We start from the raw sequence: 24,126 nt of genomic DNA, 5'->3' as shown, positions 1-24,126 counted from the left end.
ATGTTTGTGGAAGCTGTGCCAGCCTAGATCCAGAGCACTCTGCTGTTTTATGGGCTCCAGAGCAATGTGATCAGGATGTGTTCATGCAGGAGAGCTGGAAAAGTGCTCCTGTGGCTTAAAACTGGCAACCAGGCACTAGGGGAGATGGTGAAGCTCCCTCCCCAGGGCCAGATGAAGTTTTGGATGAGGAGGAATGGACACCTATGTCCCTCAATTTCCAAGCAGTTGCCATAAGCACTTGACTTGTCTTCTTTTTTAAGCAAGGGAGTGAGAAGCAGGCTGAGATCCCTCTTTGTCCTACATTTGAGGTTCTGGACTGCCCATGGGCACTGTAATAACACCTGTAATTAATAATATGCATGAAAATTGTTATAACCCTCTTATCAAGGCAATAATGTGTTAAACCTGTGTTGTGTTTAGGAAGAAAAAAAAAATAGAGGCTCTTTACTGTGATGGCAAAATTCAAACAGGAAAAATAGTAATTAATTTGCAGAGCTATGACAGATGTAACCTGTCCCTGCATGATCTAATTAATGCAAGTAAGAAACAGTCCTGTGGCTGTTACTCACCAAATGATACTTTGTAAAGTTTCAGCTGTTCTTCATGCTTCCTGGCCAATTTATAAATTCTGTTGCTGTATCCTTTTAAGGCTTCTCCGTAGTCCCTGGAGTCGAAGGGAATGACCTGGGAATCTGCCAGTTCATAAATCAGTTTGCCTCGTAACTGGGCAATTGTTAGCTGTTTCTTGAAGGTGGGGTCGTAGAATTTTTCCACTAGCTCAAATGTCTCATACACAGTGTGATAAACAGGATAATTGCTGAATTTGTCTGTTTTCTGGAAAAGAGCAAGCAAATCTGTCAATGCCCTGTGTTCTGCCTGCAGTTAAAAGATGTATTGATCCCTTTACGACTCTGATGGTTTGTTTGGTTTCCTAATCAAAAAAGCTATTTGCTACAAAACACAATTTACTATCCTGCATTTTTGTGTGTTCCCATTAAAAAATCAAACCAATATGAATCCATGGACTGTTGCACAGGATTAAGTGAGGAGGCTTCTTTCTCTCCACCCACACAGACCTGCCTTTTTCATTGCACAGAGGTTGCCTTCTCCAAGACTGAAAACAGTTTGGAGTTTGGATAGCAAAAGTCCTCGATCATCCCCTTTTTACCTTGTGCAGCTGTTTCTGAACACAACTATGGAAGATTTGTATATTAAGGGGACTATTAATAGCATGGTGGAACAAACTATCCACCTTCAATCAGGCTCTATAAATATCTTTCCTTGAACTTGAAATCCTATAGAATATACACATCACTGTAATACGTTTTATTCTCTAAATATTTAAGTTCCTTGCTAAATTAAGCAATGTCACTGATATACAAACCAGTCAAAGATGCTTTGAAGGCTTTTTATTAATTATGAATAAATGCTTTTAGCAGGATGACTGCTCAGCACTATCAAACTTCTTCAAGCAATGTCAGACTTACCCTGTTCTTGGTGTAACGAGCTCTGCCTGATGCAATTCCCAGTCGCTGGAAGTAAGCTTCAAAATCACTGCCTGACCCCAGTTTATTTATTCTGCATGCAGAAAAGACAACATCTTAGTGAGAGCACTTACTGAGCAGGATGGTAGTAATTTATGCAAAATGCAGATTTTTCAGAGAAATCAAGGTCAGTTCTTCTGACGGGCACATCAGGGACACCAGTGAGATCAAAGACTAGATGAGTGGCAAGCTTAATTACTTAACTGATTTTATTCCAACACTCTGATTCAGTATACAATGGTGCTAGGAAGATCTTTTAATCGTAGCAATCCTAATTATGGCAGCGATGACATTAAAAATACAAACAAACGCTTTATGCACAGGAACCATAAAATTGTATCAGGCACGTCTCTGCCGCCTTAAAACATCAGTGGTGTTTCCGAACTAATCCGAATTGGGCAGCAGTGTGTGTAGAGACAGATGTGTTTGTGTGCTCGGCACACACAGATAATGCCCAGTGGGAAGGGAAGGCACGGGCGGCTGCTGCCATCTGATGGGGAGCTGGGGCGTGGCAGGGCACGGACCGAGCAGCCTCAGGGGTCTCAGATATTTCATTTGAAGTTTATGTGTCTGGCCTGGTGAATAATTACTGTTTCTCAGGGGGAAAAAAAAAAAAAAACCAAAAAAAACCACCAAAAGCGAAGTTTCTTCGTTTCTTCTGTTCCAGCTTTCTATTTCTGCAACGAACTATGAGCATCAACTAAGAAAGATCAGATCTGGCAGATTTTTCAAAAGGAAAAAAATCTTAGCGAGTCGAATGGAACTCTTCTTAGCAGGGCCAGAAACATGCAGAAAATTTTTGTCAAATCACAAAAAGCGGCACTTTACCTTATGGCAGTAATCTCATGCTGTGAATAACATTTAGGCTTTCTAAGTCACAGGCAGAAAAAGTGCTTTGGAGTACCTTCAAATATGAAGTCTTAATGCATTCATATATATATTTGTAATGTAATACATTTATATCTATTGTAAAAACAAGGAATAATTATCTCAAGCATTTAAATTATTGCTTTTTAATTACTGCTCTAGGCAGCTTCTTTCAATGGTGTGCTAACAATTTTGATTTTATCTCATCTAGTAGGTGACTAAACTGTTTTGAACTCTTTCTCCACCCTGCTTTTTTCTGAATGCTTTTCAAATTGCTTTTCTACTAATAAAAAGGTCTTTAGAAAGTGTGAGGTTTCACTTCACTGCAGAAATAATGTCAGAATCATTAAATAAAAATAATAAAATTTTATTTTACTATAAAATATATTGCCAGAGAGTCACCTTGTGCTAAAAGGTTTTGTATTGCTGCCATAAATAGCACATCTCAAAAAATTCTGGTGAGTAGCCATGCCCTGATATGATTAAAATAATGGGGTAAAAAAATCCCCAAAGATATTAACAACTTACCTGGGATAGGTATTATTTTCAGGTGAGGGATCTTTCTCAAGCCAGCTCTCATATAGAGATTTATTTTCATAACCCTCATCAGGGCTTAAAATCTGGGGAGGGAAATATTATAATCTCATTGGAAGTAGCTCTACTTTGATTCATTATCAAAGGAGATCTTCACAGCTCCCTGCATTGTTCTTAACCAGCAGTGCTGCTGCATGCAGAGAAGTGAATATTGACATTTGTTACACACATTTATGCATTCTCAAACAAGAAAACAATCTCACAGCTACCTGGAACCAACTACAGACAGTAGGAAAGAGCAGGTTAAAAGCTTAAGAATGCTGCCTGGAGCTCATCTCCTACAGGGGGCATGTGAATGTACACATATCACAGCATATATAATACTGTGGGACTCATCCAGAAACTAGAACCTGCTTTGCTCCCAGCAGGAATGGGGAAATGGCACCATGAGCCTGTTTGCCCTGAGGTTTGCCCTGCACAGCAGCAATATTCTCTCTGCAGGGCTAAGCCTAAAATTTGACTGCTTGTTCTGTAGGAAAGGTACAAAAGAATTGTGCCAGAAGGAAGGGTCCAAACCAGTCATATTATAGCAGCTCCAGGGGGACTCAACCAAATCAGAGAATCATTGTGCAAGACACTGTTTGTACAAATGTGGGTCTCACCCTTGCCTCAAAAAAACCCCCAAATCTCTGTATCCAGGATGGAAAAGGTAAGTATTAGTGCTGCCATCATGCTGCCAGCAAAAACTAGGAAAAAGTATAAAACAAGTTGACCAAAAATCTTAGAAAATCTGTGGCAGAGTAGAAATAAATCAAGACTCCAGCCCTGGTCTCCACCTACATTTAAACAACCTTTAATAGACACAGTCCTTTAAACATAAAGATAGTTATGATGTGCAGAGGATTGGAAATTTGTTTTTCTGAAATACAAATCATGAATGTTCATGGACACTTACATGGCCCCACCATATTGTTGAGACTTAAATTCAGCCTTGAAAAACATACAGACTCCAAATTGAAATTCCAAGGAGTTCTGACCTCTGAGGTTCTGTCAGCAGCTAGCAGGAAAATAACAACTTTGTGAAATAACTGCTTGGCTGCTGTCATTTTCAGAGTACTCTGGTCAAGTCCTGGGGCTAAAGTGAAAACTGCACATTAATAAGAGCAAGCTGAACTCTGACATATGGGAGCAAAAGCACTCTATGCTCTGGCAAAGATGCTATTCTAACAGCTCTGGTCATATAAAAAACATTGGTCAGCTTTTTCATACAACACTGAGAGCATAGTAAAATATAGTATTTGCCCTGACTTAGATCCAAATCTAGGGTCAGCATAAGATTCCTGCTAACTCAAGAGAAGATGAAGAGTTCTTTAAGTTTAAATGCAAAAGAAGCAGTGATCATCACAGAGGAATTGGAGTTGAACACCATTTGGTGTTGCAGACACCATTTGGTGGTGGCCAAATGTCTAAACCCTGGCAGCAAAGCAGGGCCAAAAAGACAGTCAACAGCTTAATGTCCCATCTGTTTGCTGGACCACTCTTAAATGCAGAACTCCCTGAAAGAAAGCACTTCATGTGTACACTACACTTCTTTCTGGTGAGAACTGGCTCACCAAAATACAAGAAGAGCAAAGAGATCTTTGGGTAACTGGATGTTGGATGTCTTAACAGAATAACTTTCCTTTGGACATGCATAATCAGGGGTCAGACTGCCAGGTTTTCTATTATTTACACCATGCTTCTACTGTTAAAAGCTAAAATAACAGTGAATATGACATTTATTTTTTCAAGTCAGTCTCAAGTACTTTGCATGGTACTTTAATGGAAGTTTTCTACTTAAACCAGCAATAGTTGACTTAAGATCAAGAGTGAGGTACTATTTTTAGCCCAGAGCACTTTTTTGTAACTTATCTTTTGCAGTAAAATGTCTTCCTGAGTTCCTGGCTTCCTGGCTTTCTGCAGACAGAAAGTAAATTATTTTATCAAGGGCCCTGCAGCACTAAAGACTCAAAAATTTTTATAGACAAAAGAGAATGCTCCTCAGTGTGCCAAGTATGAGAGCTAATATTTGAACAGCACAGCTTCTTCCCTCTGCAAGGATGAAGGATTTAGAAGATAGAAAGAATTGATAGGAAAATAAAATGTAGAAAAGAAAAGAAATAATGGGAATAGCATAGATAAACTTTCCCATTATCTAAACCATGACATTTCAGGTGGTAAAAGTGTACTGTGTTTGAAAATAACTTGGGATGAATGCATCTATCAGAATGGGAGATTGGTGCTGGAGTCATCCTACCACGTGCCATTACAGGGCACATTTTTACACTGGACCTGAGTTCCCTTAAGATCAGAGGGGAAATAGTTTGAGTTCAGTACACACAAAGTTAGACAACCACATTTGGTCAAATCAGTCTCATCCTAAAGGCACCTCTTTCTACCCAATGCCTTTAAAGGGAGTATATATTGCTTAAATCAGGCAGAGCTGTCTTCTGCTAATTGAGAGGAATCCTCATCTGAGGATGGTGGCAGTGGCTCATGACAGTGCCTAATCTGGGCAACTCCTCATATGGCAAATAAAGTTCCATGCTTTAATGGCTCACAACCTTTCAGCCTTATGATAATGTATCCTGGGAGGTGAAAGTGAGGGAGTCATGGTTAGACAATTTGAAATAATGCAAATCCATACATCAGACCTGTCAATAAACCTTCTTAATCCTTCAATATTTATCATGTATTTCAGGGTCTCAGTGAGATATGGAGGAGATTTGGGGTAACAGAGAGAGAAATGGTAGCTAGCTAGTGTCAAAAACGTTTTCCTTCAATGTTTAGAGAATAAATTTAGAGAATTGATCTTGCTCAAGCATTTTACCATCTTGCTTTTATTATTATTAGTTTTCCTGTATATTGCAAATAAGATTCCACTTATGTCAGTGACACATTTCAATCCTTTTTAAGAATACAGAGGAACTGTGAGCACAGATTGTGTACTGTTGTTGGGATGCTTTGCTACTGATTTTGGTGGGATCAAGATTCTTCCAGCAAAGCAATAAAATAAAACTGATATTATTCAATAGTCCAATTTTATCAAATAAACCTGGAGTACTACTTATTCTTAGAAAGGCAGAAAAAAATTGTTTCTGTACCTCTTTTGTCAGATTATACACCAGTTTGTAGAGAAGAGGGGTACAGTCAACCCTTAATGTGTAGTTACCTGAAAACAAAACAAAGACATGGAAATTTTACCTTCATGTATTAGGGGCATTATCTACTTAATGGATTAGATAAATCCTACAGTCCTTTCTTAGATAAACTTTTTTTGATTAAGGCAAGAATTTAGATCTTGCCTCAGAATATATACAGAAATATACAGCATGGTCTCACTTTGTGAGCTACAACCACTACAAGACAATAATATATTGGTTATAGTATATCCACTGTAATGTAATTAAGCCTTCCCATGGCTCTAAAGTATGCCTAATTACCCCTCATTAGCTACAAGCCCTTGTCACTCATACCCTTCCCAAAGCTTTTGTTGAACAGAAGGCAAAGAATAAGATGATGGAAAAAATACCAGATAATGTTAATGATGTTTCCAAGGAGGGTCTGTATTTGAAAACTTGAAATCAAAGTCAAAAAAGTGCTCAAAACAATGACTGGCTTTGCTTCTTTTCATTGCTATAGGACTATAAATAGAAATAATTTTTCTTTCCAAAAAGTGGCATAGGAAGTGTTGTGGAGAACATATGATGATACAAAATAATTTTCAGAGTACCTGGATGCTATGAGTCTACAGGGGATTTTACTGCTCAGGTGAGAGATGTCCAAGATACTTAAACCAGTGCACTGAACATGGTGTTCTTGTCCTTATTATACACTTCTTTTCCAGTTGTTTTGTTTTCATATTTTCTTTAATGCATAAAGCAAGAGACATGTTTGAATAATCAAGATTTAGAAGAAAATTGTCAAGACAGCAGCATGTTGGCTGCAGACCAACTAAAAAATATGTGTTACAATCCATGGTGAGAATATGAAGCAGTTGTAAAGCTATTATTTCATTTGTGAGATTTTCTAGGTGTGAAATTCTGCTCTACTTTTTACACAGCATGTAGGCAGCACAAATGAAGAACAGCTCTAACCCTCCTTATTCCCCAACTCCAACTGAGCATTTAGAAACTGGGTTTGGCTTTCCTTTCTTTCCAATCCTTTTGTGATAGACAAAAATTTTAGACAGGAATAGAAAGAGTTCCTAAATATGCCTGTAGATAACCATTTTATTCACACACAGGAAGCCCAAATAAGTTGGATTTGACATGGGAAGAGTAATGCCCTGAGTAACCCAGGTTATGAGGCAGAGCAGTTTCACAGGGCTCTTTTGACTATTATTTCAGCACAGAAATCAGTAAAGAGGTCTCTCTGTAATAAATTGCAGCATAATTTCAGAAGAATTTTGTGATATAGATCATAGTGTTGAGCCCTCTCAAAAAAAAAGGCCAGTTTCTAAGCAGCATTCCTGAATGCATATTCTCATAATCTGAAGGACACAGTAAATTGGATAATGATGGATAAGGTTTTTGTGAAATACTTTTCAGTGCTTATTTTTTTAAAAATATATAAGCCCCTGCTCCTGGCAAGCAACAAAGGTGAGCACACTAGCTCAAAGCACCAAAGCACCTCAGCACCTCCCACCCCCACAAAATATAAGCCTGAGGTCTTATAATCATAATAATTTATTGTCTCAAAATATTATAGTTCCACAGGGAAAGGAGCTGGAGCTGTGACCAGAACAAGGAGCAGACTGTCATATATTAAAACTACAATTGTAAACTAAAGCAAATGCAGTTAAGAGACAGTTTAACATTCAGAATGCTCAGTTCATTAGCACAGAATAATAAACTCCTCCTAAGGAGACATTCTGGACTCAGACATGTGGACTGCAGCTCATGGATATTTGCAAAATAAAGCAACATGAAGATTTAAATTTTTTTTTCTCTCTCCACTTAATTCTGTATTTGCTACACTTATTCTGTACACCAAAATACCCATCTCATGCAGTAAATAATTCACTGAGAACTAATGGAAGTTACACCTGTAAAGTCAGGTAAGGTTTGAAGTAAAAGACCCACCTTCTATAGAAGAGTCTGTGTTGATGTAAGCGACTGCCCGTTCCTGAAGGACTTTGGCATTTTCCTAGGGTTGCAAATGTGCAATTCTTACTTCCAGTTAGTGGCATTTAGTCAAAAACATGTCAAGTGCACCGTTTTTTAAAGCATTACCTTTAAGATCTCACTCAGGATAATTACTACTGTGTACCTTACTAATGATATTGTTTGAAGATGAGTAAATGATCTGGGCACATGAAATTCATCAATCCTTTCTGGGACTTAATTTGCTGTGGGAAACATCCTCAAAATGTAGGTGCTGCCTGCTGCACCACACAGGAGCAAGACAGAGCAGGGAAATTATTGAATAGAATTGTAATGTAGTGAAATAAGGTCATTACAAGTATTTTAGCTCTGCACTTCAGGACTTTCTGAACATGCAACATGTGACTGTGAGGGCAGCCAGAATTCCTCCATTCTTTCAACCTCTAGTTTTTTCATACATGCCCCCAGCACTGAACTCAATTTTAACACTGATAAACCTTGCACTCCTGTCATATCTACAATCTTCCATTTCAAAAAGGGATAAGTCAAAGCCAAGAAATTCTCTGCTAAAATGCAGTTGACTGACTATTTTGAGTCCACTAAGCATTGCCTTCATGTTAAATATATACAGGCATCTTGGTTTTTTTTTGTTTTTTTTTTTTTTTTGCAAACTGGTAATTATATTTGAAATTGATATTCTAATCAGCAAGTGGTATTTCATGAGATTTTGGTTTTGTGACAGATATTTAATTAGATTAAGCAATTGTTACTGGAGTAATTCAATTTATAACCCAACCAATAATTTTTAAGTCATGTGAACTAAAAATTTAATTGGTAATTCATAACTACATAATGAAATTAATATAGTAAAAAAGAAGAAAAAAAAAAAAACAGGAGAGGAGATCCTGCAAATGAATATGATGGGAGGGAGCAAGACTGTACTTGCCTGTATGGGGCCTTGCATGTATGCAAAAATCATATTTGCAACACAAAGAAATTCCTTTGTTTATGAGAAATGGAGAGCATCTGTGTAGCAAAAAGATGCTGCCACAGTTGAATTCTTTCTGTTACACAGAAATGGTGAATATCAGGGGTTAATTTTCCTTGAGATTTAACACATGACAGATCTGGCAGCTGCAGAGAAGAGGAATGTAAGCTGTGAGGAATGTCTCTAGAGAAACTGAATCTAATTTAAGTCTAAAAGAGTAGTAATGCACACCACCAAGATGAAGGAGGAAAAAATAATATTAAAACTCATGTTCGAATATGAACTGTGCTTATGGTTTTCTAACCTTATTAGAAAATATTATTAGCTGCCATTTCATTAAATAATGAGTGATAGATTACTAGATATCAAATTATTAAACAAAACCCATTACAGAAAAGCAGTTACTATTTAACAAATAGAACATAAGAAAACTCCCTAATTTATTAATTACTTGCTCAAGAGAAATTGATCTTTTAAGTATCATTGTTTCATATTCCTCAAAATTAAAACAACTGTGTGGTTTTTTTTCTTGACAGCACCTATATGTATGCAGAGATGCATAGACAAAGAAATCACAAATAAAGTTTTACATACAGTATGTTTCTGCCACTAGTGGAGTTCAGGTGGTGAAACTTTAATGCTAACTATTTAAAATTTCTCAGTAAATCATTTAAGATAATTTAAATTACTTTTTCTTCATCTAATGTTTCATAAACCAGCAGAAAGATGAAGACTTTCTGTTACAGCTGGAAGCCAAACAGTTTATGGGTGAAAAAAATAGTGCAAATCTAAAGGAATAGAAATCTCAGTTTTGTTAACAGAAGAATGATAGAATCTCTTTGGTATTTGAATTTACTTTTTTTTTTTTTATTTCCTCTGACATGTGCCATTTTGCTATGCAATTTTGTGATTTGCTGAAATCCATGCCAATAAACTAAACTAAAAAGATTATTATTTTTTTTATTTTACAGATTCTGAAAGCTCTATCCACATAGCTAAAGATTAACTTGTAAATTAAATTCTAATAGAAGAACAAAACAACACATTTCTGTTAAACCATTCAGCACTAATAAATTGGCACAGTTCAGCAGAAATGTGTTTCATCAGGCAATTTTCTTCCTGCTCTAATTTGGATTTTACAGACAAAGCAATGAAAATTCTTGTAAGACCTATATTTTTATTGGGGTTGAACAAATCCACTAAGAACTGAACATGCCCAACAGGAAAAGCAAGATAAAAGTATTTAGAACCTCACTTCTGAATTTCCCAACATTCTTCTCTCAGGCAGGAAAAGGAAGATAAAAATACCCAGAACCTCACTTTTGAACTTTTGAATTTCCCAACATTCTTCTTTCAGGCAGGTATATAGTCAGGGATCCTCCTACAGAATTAATTGACTGTCCTGCCCCTGAGGCTTTACAATGCTGGAATTCACAGGAATTTTGAACTACTCACTCATACATTACTTATTCTTCCATTGGCTTAGTAGGATTGATTTTCATACAAAGCCTTGGCATGTTTATGGATCAGAGGTTCAGGATCTGGACTTAAATTCATAGACACTAAGGAATTTCTGAAATAGAAAGTTAGACCAATCTGGGTTAAATAAAATCCTATCATTCTGTTAAATCATGGGATAGATTTCCACATAGAGACCACTGTGGGATATTACTTTGAACCAAAGTAGATTTTTAAATCTTAGAAGGATTAGTTCACTTATGCTGTAAGAAGGTAGGTAGGTAATTTACATAACTACATGAGTGCCTCAAAACACCTGAAGGAGTCTGTTGTGCTCCTATTTTACCATAAAGTTTTTGATTGCAGTCTAGGAGTAGATCCTGGGTACTGCAGTCACCTGCAACACACTTCCAAGTTTTGCTCTGCTTTACACAGGTTTTTTATTTACCTCAGCCCACTCTGTGGAACCCAATAATCCAAATTCTTCTGCATCCCAGCTAGCAAAAATAATAGTTCGCCTAGGTCTCCAACCTGCAATTACATAGTTAAACTTGAAAATTCAGCTTTTACTTTAGAAGACTGCTGACCACAGTTAATTGAAATTGCTTTAAAAACAGCACTTAACTGATATAACTGTAAAGAAGACCCTCTCTAAAATCCTTAGAGGAACATATTATTGCAGAGGCATTTCTTCTTAATGCAATATTTTCATTCTGCATAGCTAAGAGGGTACCATTATACCCACAAGGGAATAAATTCAGCCAACTACCACTCAATGCTACATATCCATCTCCTCAATGAATTTACATCTTTCATAATGAGAAATAAAACTTTCTGAAGAGGTGAAAAGTTAAATCAATACAACAGCTTATAGAAGCACTGATCCTCCAAGCTGCTGTTTTCCATATCCATAATTTTATATCTGTAGTAAGTTACCTGCCATCTTCATTTTACCAAAGCTCCGCACAATTTCTTGCAGAACAGCAGCACCAGTCGTTGGATCAATACCACCAAACACCCAAGAGTCTCTATGACCACCCAAAATAATATATCTGTCTGGAAACAAACATACAGTATCATTTTATAATTTAAAATGCACTTGGATTACCTGTGATTTCCTTTGACTGCATCTTTACTTGTATCAAATCAAATATGAAGTTCAGTACCAGTGTTACAAGTTGGTTTTTTTTTAAGGGAATCTGCAATCATTCACTTTCTCTACTAAGGTATGCAACTAAAAGGCAAAATGTAAAAAGGCAAAATGTTCCCCTGACTGATGTAAGGGGAAGCCTACTGTAAAATAACAGGCATTATAAAAAAACATTCTCTGATTCTATTGTATTTTAATGGGAATGCCCTTCTTGGGAATGCCAATGACAAATAGTGTGATGGGAAAGACAGAAAAGCTGTTAAGAATTTCTCAAGACTCTATAATATCTGGTTATCTAAAAAACTTTAAGTTTCTTACAACACAAGTACAATTTCAGCAAATACAAAAGAAAGAAGGAATTCAAATCATCAAGCCTTTGATGCTCACCTGGTTCCAGAGCTCCTCTGAGGATGCCAATGACATTGTAAATTCGTGTTATTTTATTGCTTGTATGAACATGCATTCTGACTTTTCTGAAATGAAAAGGAGTGTGGAGTAACCATTTCTGAGTAATAAGCCAATAAAATGCTAATAACACAGAAACCAGAGAATTTGTGTTTCTATTCTGCTTTGTGTGTTCAGCACTGACCCAATGCGTGTTCATCACTGTCACACTGTCTTGGAGTCCCATTTTTTATTTCAGTTTAGTCTGCTGCTGATGCCTTAGAAAAAAGCCTATGAGCTGGGCCAGTCTATAAATTTGCAAAGATTTACAGAATTTATTGAAATTTTATTTAAAGGAACCAATCAGATAATTGTGTACTAGAGGAATAAACTGAAAAACATGCACAGTAGTTAAAAAATACATCTACATTTTGACCAAAATTATAATTGTGGATATGCAGATGTTTATAAAGAACACACTTTGGTTTTCTAGCATAAGTCCATGTAATAATAAAGAACTTGGAGGAAAGGTCATTAGGAATATCCATCCAAGAATAAACTGAAATCTCTGTTTAGGACAGCAAATCTAAGTGATCAAGATTTGCCAGTCAAAGAATCACAAATGGTTTGGGTTGGCAGGGACCTTAAAGATCATCTAGTACCAACCTCCTGTCATGGGCAGACAGAAAACCTTCTACTAGAAGCACAGTTTTTTCTTCCCTGTCCCCCACCAGTAAATCCACTTGTGAAATTTTATAAAAACAAAGGGAATCCAGGTATTTGGAGAGATAAAAACAACACAAGCCCCTTAACCTGTGGAAGAAACAAAGCACCAAACAATGGGGTTGGGGGAGGAGGGTTGTGTGTCTGGCAAAACCTCAGGAGTTCCACATTTGAATTTATCTTTTCAGCAGCAAATCTGCATAGCTGTCAAAATCAAAACCTACTTCAGGACAGCCACTGGATCTTTGCCCAGAAAATAACTGACACCAGTGCCTTGAACGTGCACATTTTCCATGTACAAGTGACTTTCTACCTAGAATCAAGAGGTTCATTTTGATACAGAACCACTCTGAGAAAGAAGTATAGAATTAATATATTTACAATACATTGATATCTACAGAAAAAAAAAAATGTTGCTCTACCAAGTAGGAAGATGCTAAAAAGTCCACTCAAAATACAAGTTTTGTGGATGAATCATACTGTTTTCTCACAGTTGTTCTTCAAGATATTCCAAACAGCACTGTAATCATGTGAAATACACTTTCTTGTTCTGTTATTCCTACTTTATTCATTTTAAGCTAGTGTTAGAGCAGAGCAGAAAAGAACAATGACAAATGAAGTCTCTATAAAATTACATATTCAGACAAACTCTTGTTATCCAGGAGATGGATAGTGATAATGAAACACCATTTTTACACTGTTCAATGGGGTCCACCGGCAGTCCTCATTGAATAATACCTCATGTAAACTGAAGCTATTTTTATGTGGAAAAGTCACAGAAAAGTGATCTTTAGCTTTTTTGCAATTTATTGTAATTTATTGCCAAATGTCATTGTCATGTGGCCTGATCTGCTAATTTATGATCTTTTTTTAATGCAATTTATTTTCAAATTCTAATAATTATCTCCAAAAGTAACCCTAGCAGAAGAAAGTAAATATCTCCAGAGTATCTCTAGATGTATTGTTTCAGAGTCTTTTCCTCAGAGGGATTTTTTTTTTTCTTTTTTCCAATATTGTATAAACAGGCAAGTATTAAAACTCACCTTGTAGAAGAGTTGCCTGTGAATCCTGGCCCTATGTTATAAGGCACATTGAGACTTCCCTTCCAGCTGCTGTCTGGAGCTGCAGGTCCTCCCATTGCACTGTCAAGTGAAAACCAAGACAAATGCATCAGGCTGAAACCTTAAATTCTCTTAATAATTATTGCAGCAAAACCCAGGGGGTTTTACAAAATTCGTAAAAGCATCATTGCAGAAACAGATTGCTTTGGATTTTCCACATTTTCTGAAGCAAAATTTAGACTACAAAAGAATAGCAAATGCATTTGCCATCTTAATATGAAAAATTTGTCTGCACATTTGTCAATAGTGACTTCTGGGGAGGAGGACTGATGCATACTCACCGCAGTAATACTTCTGCATCATGATATCCAATGGGATGAACTGGGATTTTGGGAATCCCTACACCATCATTACCTTTATACCTGAAAGTGTACTCTGAGAAACCAGAAGAAAATGTCAAGTTTATAGCATTCTTAGCATCTTTTACCAAACTGGAAACACTTTTGAGCTGAGCAGCCATCAGCATGCATGATTATTTTTAATTTTTCCATCATTTCTCACACACTGCTTCTAGAAAACCAAACTGTAATGACAGAACCACAAACCCAGGAATGCACAGCAGTACAAAAGATGTCCCCACACTTGATGCAAAGTTAGATTTGCTTAATATCTCCTCCAGGCTGGCCCTGGGGAAGCCAAGCTGGTGTGTGAGGTGAAGATGGCACTGGTGCTGCCAGTGGACAAGCTGCAGAGGACATCCACTGATGCATTCACCTGGGCTGAAGACAGCCAGTGTCTCTCTCAGTCTGCTGGGCTTGGCACACACAATCTCTCCTGGTTTTAGGTTGTCTTATGCCCCAGCAGTGGCCACACAAGCCCAAGAGTTTTCCAGAAGCATCCCTGTACAGCCATCCCATCAGCACCAGCACTGGCAGGCATCTCAGCTCAGACTGAGTTTAGAATGCCAACAAGGACAAGGAAGCACGTGGTGCCAACTTTTGAAAGAGTCTGGGCTGCTCTTATTTTTGCTATTTTTATTCCCCTTAAAAAGGATTTAAAACTTTTTTCTGCCTAGAACTTATGATTAGCAAAGAAACATACCCCCAAGTAAAGCTATTAGTCCTTTTTGAGGGCAAAGTATTACCTAGTTTAAACTGGTCCTCTTGAGAAACACAGATACTTTAAAATAATGTTTAAAAAAAAGTTCTCAGTCATTTTGTGCTGCTTCACAGTCTGTAAGCCTACACAGCCTGCTTTTGTAAATGTCAGAAGGGTGGGACCATACAGAGTTTCCTATAAACTCTATTCCCCATCTAACTAAACCCAGTTAGAATGACACAGATAGAACCTGAGTCTGATACAGAAAATTAACTACTGTCAATAAGAATTTCAAACAGCTTTTTTCTGTGCATCTGTACTGAAAACAAATTATTTCTAGTGCCATACTTTCAGCAGCAGGCCCAGGCTACAGAACTTGCACTCACCTTTTGCAGGGTAACCTGGTGTTAGGGGGTCCCCAGCTCCATTCAGATTTAAAACATTCCCACGCTGGACTCCTCCACCTGGAAGGTTCCAGCCAGCTGGATAAGCATCTACTCCTGGGGCACAGTAGTCAGCAGGGTCTGAGTAAAGTATGATCCCCTGGGCTCCTGCTAATATGGCATTTTTAACCTGTGAAATTATTTGCTTTTAAGATGAGGCTTTTTTTTATTTTTAATGCAGCAAAAAAACCTGAATGTTGAGATTTGCTTCCATGCGGACATAGTTTTAGAAGACAAGTATGTGAAAGAGTGAAAATTACCCCAGATTCAGCAGAAGAACCAAGCATAGTGAAATGCAATATGTTCATTATTTGTGTCAAATCTTTAGTCATAGCTCAAGGCTATGAAATAAAGCACAGAACATAAAAATGAGGCACAAACCTGACCACCATCCCCACTGCTCCACTATCACCAATTCTGCCAGATTTGCTGTCTAAAGTCAGAAGAGATAGTTATTCAGTTTCTGTGCATCAGACTCCTTGTCAAAATGCTGCTATTTCAAAGTACTGCAGTTCTATGCATGGCAACTATCAAAAGACTTGGCTCTACTCAGTTCCCTAAACTATTCTCTTGCAAGAACTGCCTAGGGAGCTTGCAGTCATCTCTGTCTCAGGAGTTTAATACATTCATCTGGTTTTATTGTTTTGGAAGTTATTCTTAGGATGCAGTCACAATGGATACATTGCAGGCTTCCTTCTGCTCGTATATTCCAATGAACAGCCCTTAATAATTCCCTCAGATTCTACCATGAACAGTGTCTGACCCACAGAGGAAATATTAAAACACAACCCTTACTTTGTTTCCTCTGAAGATCTTCCCATATCTGGCAATGACAATCTTTCCTGTACAGTTAATTCCCATTTCACGCTCCAGCTTAAAGAAATCTTCAGTACGGCCGTAATTCACATACACCAGATCTGCCTGGCCACAAAAGAAAAGCAGTGTTGTGGCAACTGGCCAGTCAACAAATAAAATGCTCATTTATCAGAAACACAGTTTCATTCACTATGTATGAGAGAGGATTTTTAATTTTTTTATTTATTTTTTTATTTTTACAAATGAGCTCCAGTGCCCACGGAAACAATAAAGATATCCACAATATTCTATAGGAAACTTTGGCTCAAACTTCTGATGTTTGGACATTATCCTGCACTTAACATCAGTCCTTACAACAGGCTGGAAAATAAGCCAGAGTACTTTGGCAAACTGACAAATTTCTCTGGCTGTGACAAAGCAGTGGTATGCCTTGCATACACAAACACTCTCCACTATATAATTTCACTCATTTATGTAATGCAATGTTGTCCCTGACCTGCTCCATAATGAATTAGCAGATTAAGTGAGGAACCTTTGTGGCCTTTGAAGGCATTATTCAATCTAAAATGTCTTCCAACTTGATATAAATATTGCTAAAAATTTTTCTCTTACTATGTGATTCAGAGTTGTAACAATTTGAGAGAGCTCTTTTTTTAGCCATAAAAGATTTCTAACTTTTGCACAATATGTGGCCTATTTGTGCTCTTTAATTAGGACAAATGGTAATTAAAACTACTGCAACAAATATTTTGAGAAGTTGGAGCAATCTGTCCCAGAAAGTGTTTCAAAAAGTAGGTAATAGCACCATTACATAATTTCTTTTCTTACCTCTGGCACTCCTTGTGCTGAAAAAGCATTATATGGTGGTAGTATATCAGTAACATTTTCATACCCCTGTGGGGGTGGTTCAAACAATGATGTATTGAAAACCTAATAAAAAATAACAGTAGTCTTTGGTCAAACATTCTAGGCTCAAATTCACACACTAAGCAAATACTAATTATAGCTTAAACTAAAGTCAGAAGAGACAGTTATTCACTTTCTGTACATCAGACTCCTTGTCAAATAATTACTATTTCAAAATACTGCAGTCCTATGGATGAAAAGTATCAAAAGCCCTGGCTTTTGCCAACTTAGTTAGCTTTGTCAATGGTTTCAACTATAGTTTCCATACAGTTCTAACTAGTACACATAAGTACAAACAAAAATACAGGTAGGTATCCAGAGCTGAAATTTTGAATACAAAGAGACAGATATTCAGTGATAGAAGATGCTCAGCAGTCACTGCTTGAACCTGAGGAAAGAAGTAGCTGAAAATTGCCAAGAGATGCTGACAGTAAAAGGCATCTGGTTCATCCCTGCCATCCCAGGTGTCTTTTGTGGTTTCTCCCACCTGCATTATTATTTTCTTTATCTCTTATCTAGAAATACTCCAGTTAAACTTGCTGCCTTTTATCACTATATACTGCAACACTCATGTTGATTTAAGGTGCACATCCACCTTTTGTCACCTTGTGAGATTGTAGCTGAGACACTGCTGCAGGGTTTCTGGAAGAACTTCTTCATTTTTTTCACCTCTAAGCCCACATCATCCCTGAGCACATATTCCTTATTTTCTACCCTGGCTCTCCATCCTTACTTACGTGTCATGATGCTTCTCTAGCAGTACCACCTCCTCTCCTTGCTCAGGTTCCTTATCAGAGTTTACATCTACTTCTTTATTTCCCCAGGTATTCAAAAGACTGAAGATGTCTATAGACTGACTAGTTCATTTGTACTCCCAACTAACTCAGGAGACACCATGGGAAGCCAGTGGGATCAGGTTCAGAGCAAGTGAAACAAGGCAATACTACATAAAATTGATAGTATCTCTGCAATTCCTTACCTCAGCATGTTGTGGAAGCAAATACTGTACAGATATCCAAGCAGAGTTTGGATAGGTACTTGGAAGAGAGATGTAATGAGGGTCACTGACTGCATAAATACTCAGAAAAGGTCTAACAAGGATTTTTCAAGACTAATTGCAGCACATTCAGAGAGGCCCTGAGCTGAAAACAGCTAGACACTGGAAGAACTGCATGCCTGAAATACATTTCTTTGTTTTTAAACATCCCTGTGCATCCACTTAAGGCTGTTTATGGAAACAGGATATTATCCTAGATGTATCCTTAAGCTGAACCCTTCTAACACCTTATGGTATCCTGGTGTTAACTGCAGCCTCCCCACACATCCTCACTCTTCTGTATGAGGCACTGAGATCTCAGCCACTTTGCTGTGCTTTCTGCATGGCCTGGAAAACCATTTCTAAATGTGAATACCCTTTGCACTGGATTTTTTTTTTTTTTTTAATAATATAAAGCACAACATGCTGAGATGAGTAGGTGAGAATACAGAGGAAGACACTTTTCTAAACAGGAGGTCACTGGAGTTTTCTTTGGTTTTACATAAACATAGTTTTGTCATTGAAAAGATCACCTCATTCCCTTGATCATCAATTACTGAAATGTAGTTTGGCTGCTTTTCATTTGGGTATGAAAGAAGCACATCATAATTAACAAGTTCTGCTGAATCCAATCCAAATTCCTTCCACTGGCCTTGAATTTTTTTGGCAAGAAGAAGATTCTGTTCAGTTCCTGCGAGGTGAGGCAACTTGGTAAATGAACTAGAATAAAGCAGAAAACCACTGGTAAACAGCAAATGCAAAGATACAATAGTGAAATAGGATCAGTGTGTATAAAGCTGATCTCCAAGACACATTACATGGAGAGTAAGGTCTTAAAGTTTGAGCTGTATAACATGGATGTTTATCAGAGTCTGCAGCAGGACATGTACAAAATATACTCAGAGCAGAGAATCTTTCCTGAGGCCTTAAGTCAACTGAACTTTTTTCTTTGCACAACAGGAATAGCCACATCTACATACAAACAATGAAAATTAATGTCAAAGATTTAGCAAAAGAATATTAGCAGAATGCAAGAAGCACAAATAAATATAGGAATGCTATGCATGCAGAAAGGAGCCTTCCAGATAATTCTGGTATCTGATCATGGTTTTGTACTGCTACCACAATGTGTCCTAATGTCCTAATAAGTTTAACTTAAAAATCTCTACATTAAATTATGTGCACAGGTTTGCTCTTTTTTCTTAATTAAAAGCCTGAATAACAAAACCTTATTAATAACATTTACTTCCAAATCAGATATAAGACATAAAAATAAATATGTGATAAATAGTCACAAACAGAACCCAGTCCCTCCAGGCTACCCTACAGAAATCTGTGTACAATCTCTTTGGCCCACTGAACAAGTAAGGAATGGTGAAAGCTCATCAGTCAACCAGAGACTCTGCATCAGCTTCCAATTCCCAACAGGCTACTTGTCAATGGCTGCTCCATAAATGTCAGATACCAGCAATTACCATTAATTAGTGGCAGCAAATACCATGATCAATACCACTTCAACCTGTCATTTCAGACTGTTGGCAACCCCTGTTCTGCAGTGTGCACTTCCTCAGCTTCCAAAGGAGAATGATGTCCAAAGCCAGTTAAAATCAGGGTTGTTAGAGCCACTATAATGTCTCCACCCATGCACATAGCCAGTCATTTCCTTACAGAAGGCAATATGCTGACCATGCAAACAAATAGGAAATAAATGCTGACTCTGCCAAACTATAGTTCTGTCCTTCATGTTTTTGAAAACAGCTTCCAGAAGGATATTTTGTCACCCTTCCAGACCTGAAGCTGACCAGCTCAGAGTCCCTCCAGGCTGTCCTTACTAATAGAGGGCACAATATCAGCCTTTTCCAGCCACCTGGGGCCTCTTTCAATCATCAGAACTTCTCATCTACAGGAACACTGCAATCTTAACATAAAGTTCTTTCACATGAGTCCCAGCTGGCCCAGGATTTGAATGCATCCAGATTCTCTAAGTAGTTCACAACCTTTTGTTCTCTGCTGGTGTCATTCCCTCTCTTCAAACAGTGAGGGTATGCACCAAAGTCTGGAAGGAAACTTTGCCAAACCCTGTCGCTTGTTTGCTTCTTCCACTTTAATTCTCACTAGTATTTTAAGAACCTTTTAATTCTTTAAGTATACTAAATACCACATATCCCACCAGGAAAAACACACATGATTTTTTTTTCAAACTTTCCCTTCCAAACAGTTGAATATTTTCCAGAGCTATGATACAATGCTGAGGCAAAGCATCTGCATTTTCTGAGACTCACAGTTGGTTTTTTTTCTCACATGATAAAAGCAGATGTAGTAGTCTGAAAAAGGAAGAATATGGAGGAAAATTCCCAAGTTCACATTTTTTATTCTTTTGACAAACCTTTTTTTGAAAGTGTGCTAATACACTTTCTCTGCATTTCCTGATTTTTATTTGAATTTAGCAAAAAAAAAAAACCCAACCAGCATGAAGCATTTGGCCCATCACCAAGGCAAGCAGACAAATGAGAAACCATTAATATCCCATGGCCAAGAGACTTTGGCATAATTACAGAGCTCTTTCATGCCATGTTGCCTAGATTCTCATTCAAACATCATTTTCAAGAACTCTCCAATTTACTGAAAGCAACAAATACAAAATAAGATTAGGCCTGCAGACTTAAAAAGCTAATTGGTGTTAGGTAAAAAACCTTTTGGGTATAGAGTAAATGTATAGAATCAAATTTGTCAGTAATCCTTTGATGTTCTTGATGCAGCTGCTGACTTACATGCTGAATACAAACATTTTTCTTACCAGAGTTAGTATTTATTTACTTATCACGTGAATATATTTGTTCCTCTATAGAAAATATAAATATACAGCATAATGTGGGGTTTTTTTTCCATTTTTGGTGGAGTGGTATCAAAAAAAAAAAAAAAATTTTTTTTATATTCATAGCATTTTAGATGTTTTGAAAGAACTGCATGGATGCATTACAATGCAAGAAAGTATATTTACAAACAGTTACATCATGCAAGTCTTAACCAACCATACATGGACAGATCTCTTTATGTCTGAAACAGAAGACAGAATAAATTCAGATGTCAGAGCTCCCAATTAACAGCACATTATCCAGTATAGCCACACTAAAGGAATTATAAGTTTTAAGTCTACATGTAACTCAGTGCCATGCAAATTTGTAGCATTATTTTTAACAGATTAATTTTCTACTTAGGCTAGCTGCTCAAACTGAAAGTTTAAAGAGACTGAACGATACGATCAGATGGAATTCATGTCAATCATCACATCCCAAACACAGTAAAACCATCTCAAAACAAAGTTATCTGAGGTTAGAGCTTCAGATACTTGAGAAGAAAAAGAAAAAGCACACTTCATTAAACCATGAAGATGGGAAATCATGAAGACTGGTAAGCACAAGCAGTCATGCAGCTTCAAAAATGGGGAGGGGGGGACAGAAGAGTTGCAAGCCTCTCCCTTCTTCCCTCAGACATTCTGTACAAGCTAAATACTTCCAAAGCATCTTAAAAGCTCTGCTTTCAGAGGCCTGTCCTTGGAGCTGATGTTATATCACTTTCTGGCTTTTTTGACTGATAAAGTTGTTCAAAAAATGGTGCTCAAGGCTTACCGAAGAAAGTTCCTGATATTCTCTGCTTTCATCTCTGCCACAAGTTTCTGTCTCACATTTTGATGGACATCTGAAGAGTTGGGGTTTTTCTCAGTCACTTTTGTAAACCATCCTGAAACACATTTGAAAAATTTCCTACTTAGCAAGAGTGTCCTCACATGTTTTAGCACAGGTGGTACTAAACAGTTAAAACCACAAGGATGAACAGGGCTTAGAGCACCCTCTGTCAGTGTCTGAGGGCTCAAGCAGAAAAGTGAAATATATTTAATAGACTGAAATGCCTAAAAGTGATACAATAAAAAGAGTAAACCCTAAATGCCTGGTAAATCCCCTTGTTAAGGCAGACTCATCTCTCATTAATTTTAAACTACAGTTTAAATTCTCAATTAACTGTTTGTAGTGTGAGGTTTGAACTACTGATAATCACAATGAAATTTATTTAATTTATGCATATATTTTAAAATAGATGTGTAAATATATTTAAAGTGAAGGTCTAGGACTCAACAGCCACCCTGCCAGCATTGTAATAGTTACAGACTTGGGAAAGGGAGGTGTTAGTCGATTTAATAATTAAAAGAATAAAGTTAACTGTCACCCAAAGCAGTTTTAACATGTTTATTCAGTAGCCACAAATAGCAGCAGGAGAGGGTATATCAACTATATGAATTTGTCTTAAGAAAAACAACAACAAAACCATCCTTTTGTTTTTATAGTTAGACAATCCCAAACTGGGAAGTTTTCATAAGAAAGAGAAATGCATGTGCTGTCACATGCACACTATATATGACCTGTTACACTTAAATACAATTGTAGTAACACTCTGAATTGAACAACGGTGCTTGATCAGATCAAAAGTTATCTTGCCCAGTATCCTGCTTTGGAGCAGGGCCAAAAGATGATGTTCAGGGAGATGTACAAGCATAGCACAAGCACCAGAAATTAGCAGCTCAGGGATCTCTTAAATTAATATTTGATATATTTAATAGTCCTCATGGATTTTTCTTTCGTGCTTTAGTCTTAGGTTTGTTCTACAACACAAGTTTAAAAAGGACATGCAATTTTAATTTCAAATCAAATGCTGTGACTTCAGAAAAGAATCTCTAGTAAAGTTCGTGTGCATATGAAAACTTCAGTTACTTGGCTGTCAGTCAAACTCCTCCACAATCCACCCTTAATTTCTAAAATAGCAACTGAACAGGAGCATTTAAAAATATCTTCAGTAAAAAACAGGAAATAAAGATTAAAAAAAAATCTTGGAGATCTTGCAATGACTGAAGTCTCAAACTCTTGTATGAATCCTTTCTCTTTGAATGCTGGCTGCCTGTTTTGGGAAGCTGTCAGCTCACCAGGGCTTGTCCTGAGCTGAAGCAGAGAGCTGTTCTGTTCCTCACTCCCTGAAGCCTGGAATTGCCAGACAGAAAAGCTTATCTACGCAGTGGGACGAGTACTTTGCCATTCCCCTAGAAGCAGTATCATCTCCTGCCGGTGAGTCAATCCCCGCAGGGGAAGGCAGCGGGGCTGAGCCCCGGCTCTGGACTCACCTGTAAGGAAGCCCAGCACGAAGCAGCCGAGCAGCGCAGGGCACAGGAGCCACGCACGGAGGGTGGCCCTGCTCCCGATCCTGCTCCTGCTCCTGCTCCCGATCCTGCTCCTGCCCCCGGCCATGCGGTCAGCTCGGGCCGGAGCTTGGCAGGCTCTGGGGGATGGCAAGCAGCTGCCTTCCTCCCCCTCTTCCTCCTCCTCCTCCTCTCCTCCTCCTCCTGCTCCTGCTCCTCCTGCATTCTTTGTTGCTCGGTTCTCACGCTGCCTAACCAGCCTTAATCCCTGGGTGATGGCGATAAAACGATTTTCCGAGCGCAGTAAAACTCTCCCATTTCTCAGTCTCACCCCACCAGGCAGCCCCTGTGTAGCTGGGTGTGTATCTCTATAACAAATATGCATCCAGGCTGTGCACCAAGCAATGTACGTGTACTATTTAAGATGCTAATATCTACTAATTATTACAACTTTCTGGTTTTGAAAGTTCCTGTTTTAGCCTGTTCCAGTGGAAGTGGCCAAGAGACGAAATTAAGGGAAAACTTGTTTCCTCTTTACTAATGGAACACTGAATTGCTTCCCTTTTTAATCCATGGTAATATTAATCCTTAGCAAGGAATGTATACTTAGAGAAGCTGAGAACATAATTTAGATTGGCCAGTAAGAACACTTCCAGACATTATCCAATTTGCAACAAGGAAAACTTGCAAATTTATTTCTCTAGCTACTTGCATTTAAGATTACAGGGTTCTTAAGATGAAATTTCCCTAGCCTAATTTAGCCAAATCCATCAGTATCTCATGGGAAAG

The 24,126-nt window shown here is 37.7% G+C and overlaps 1 protein-coding gene across 2 annotated transcripts in view; it reads right to left on the bottom strand.

Annotated features, from left to right (window-relative positions):
* Positions 1-23,498, bottom strand: part of LOC130250048 (N-acetylated-alpha-linked acidic dipeptidase 2-like) — a 29,765-nt gene extending 6,267 nt beyond the window's left edge. The window contains exons 1-16 of one of the 2 annotated variants that reach the window (XM_056485365.1): positions 23,323-23,498; positions 21,782-21,893; positions 18,686-18,872; positions 17,039-17,140; positions 16,190-16,315; positions 15,338-15,524; positions 14,195-14,288; positions 13,836-13,934; positions 12,073-12,158; positions 11,472-11,591; positions 10,984-11,066; positions 8,069-8,132; positions 6,089-6,156; positions 2,940-3,031; positions 1,488-1,578; positions 570-834 (exon numbers count right to left, since the gene is read on the bottom strand). In XM_056485365.1, coding sequence (XP_056341340.1) covers positions 570-834; positions 1,488-1,578; positions 2,940-3,031; positions 6,089-6,156; positions 8,069-8,132; positions 10,984-11,066; positions 11,472-11,591; positions 12,073-12,158; positions 13,836-13,934; positions 14,195-14,288; positions 15,338-15,524; positions 16,190-16,315; positions 17,039-17,140; positions 18,686-18,872; positions 21,782-21,893; positions 23,323-23,446 — 1,900 coding nt within the window. In that variant the 5' untranslated portion in view covers positions 23,447-23,498. The remainder of the gene's footprint in view (positions 1-569; positions 835-1,487; positions 1,579-2,939; positions 3,032-6,088; positions 6,157-8,068; positions 8,133-10,983; positions 11,067-11,471; positions 11,592-12,072; positions 12,159-13,835; positions 13,935-14,194; positions 14,289-15,337; positions 15,525-16,189; positions 16,316-17,038; positions 17,141-18,685; positions 18,873-21,781; positions 21,894-23,322) is intronic. The other variant, XM_056485373.1, reaches the window with a different exon arrangement.
* Between the last annotated feature and the right edge of the window lie 628 nt (positions 23,499-24,126).

Source organism: Oenanthe melanoleuca, chromosome 1, assembly GCF_029582105.1.
Source record: "Oenanthe melanoleuca isolate GR-GAL-2019-014 chromosome 1, OMel1.0, whole genome shotgun sequence".
NCBI lineage: Eukaryota > Metazoa > Chordata > Aves > Passeriformes > Muscicapidae > Oenanthe > Oenanthe melanoleuca.
The sequence above is the reverse complement of the archived record's forward strand: the minus strand, read 5'-3'. Positions and strand labels throughout refer to the sequence as shown.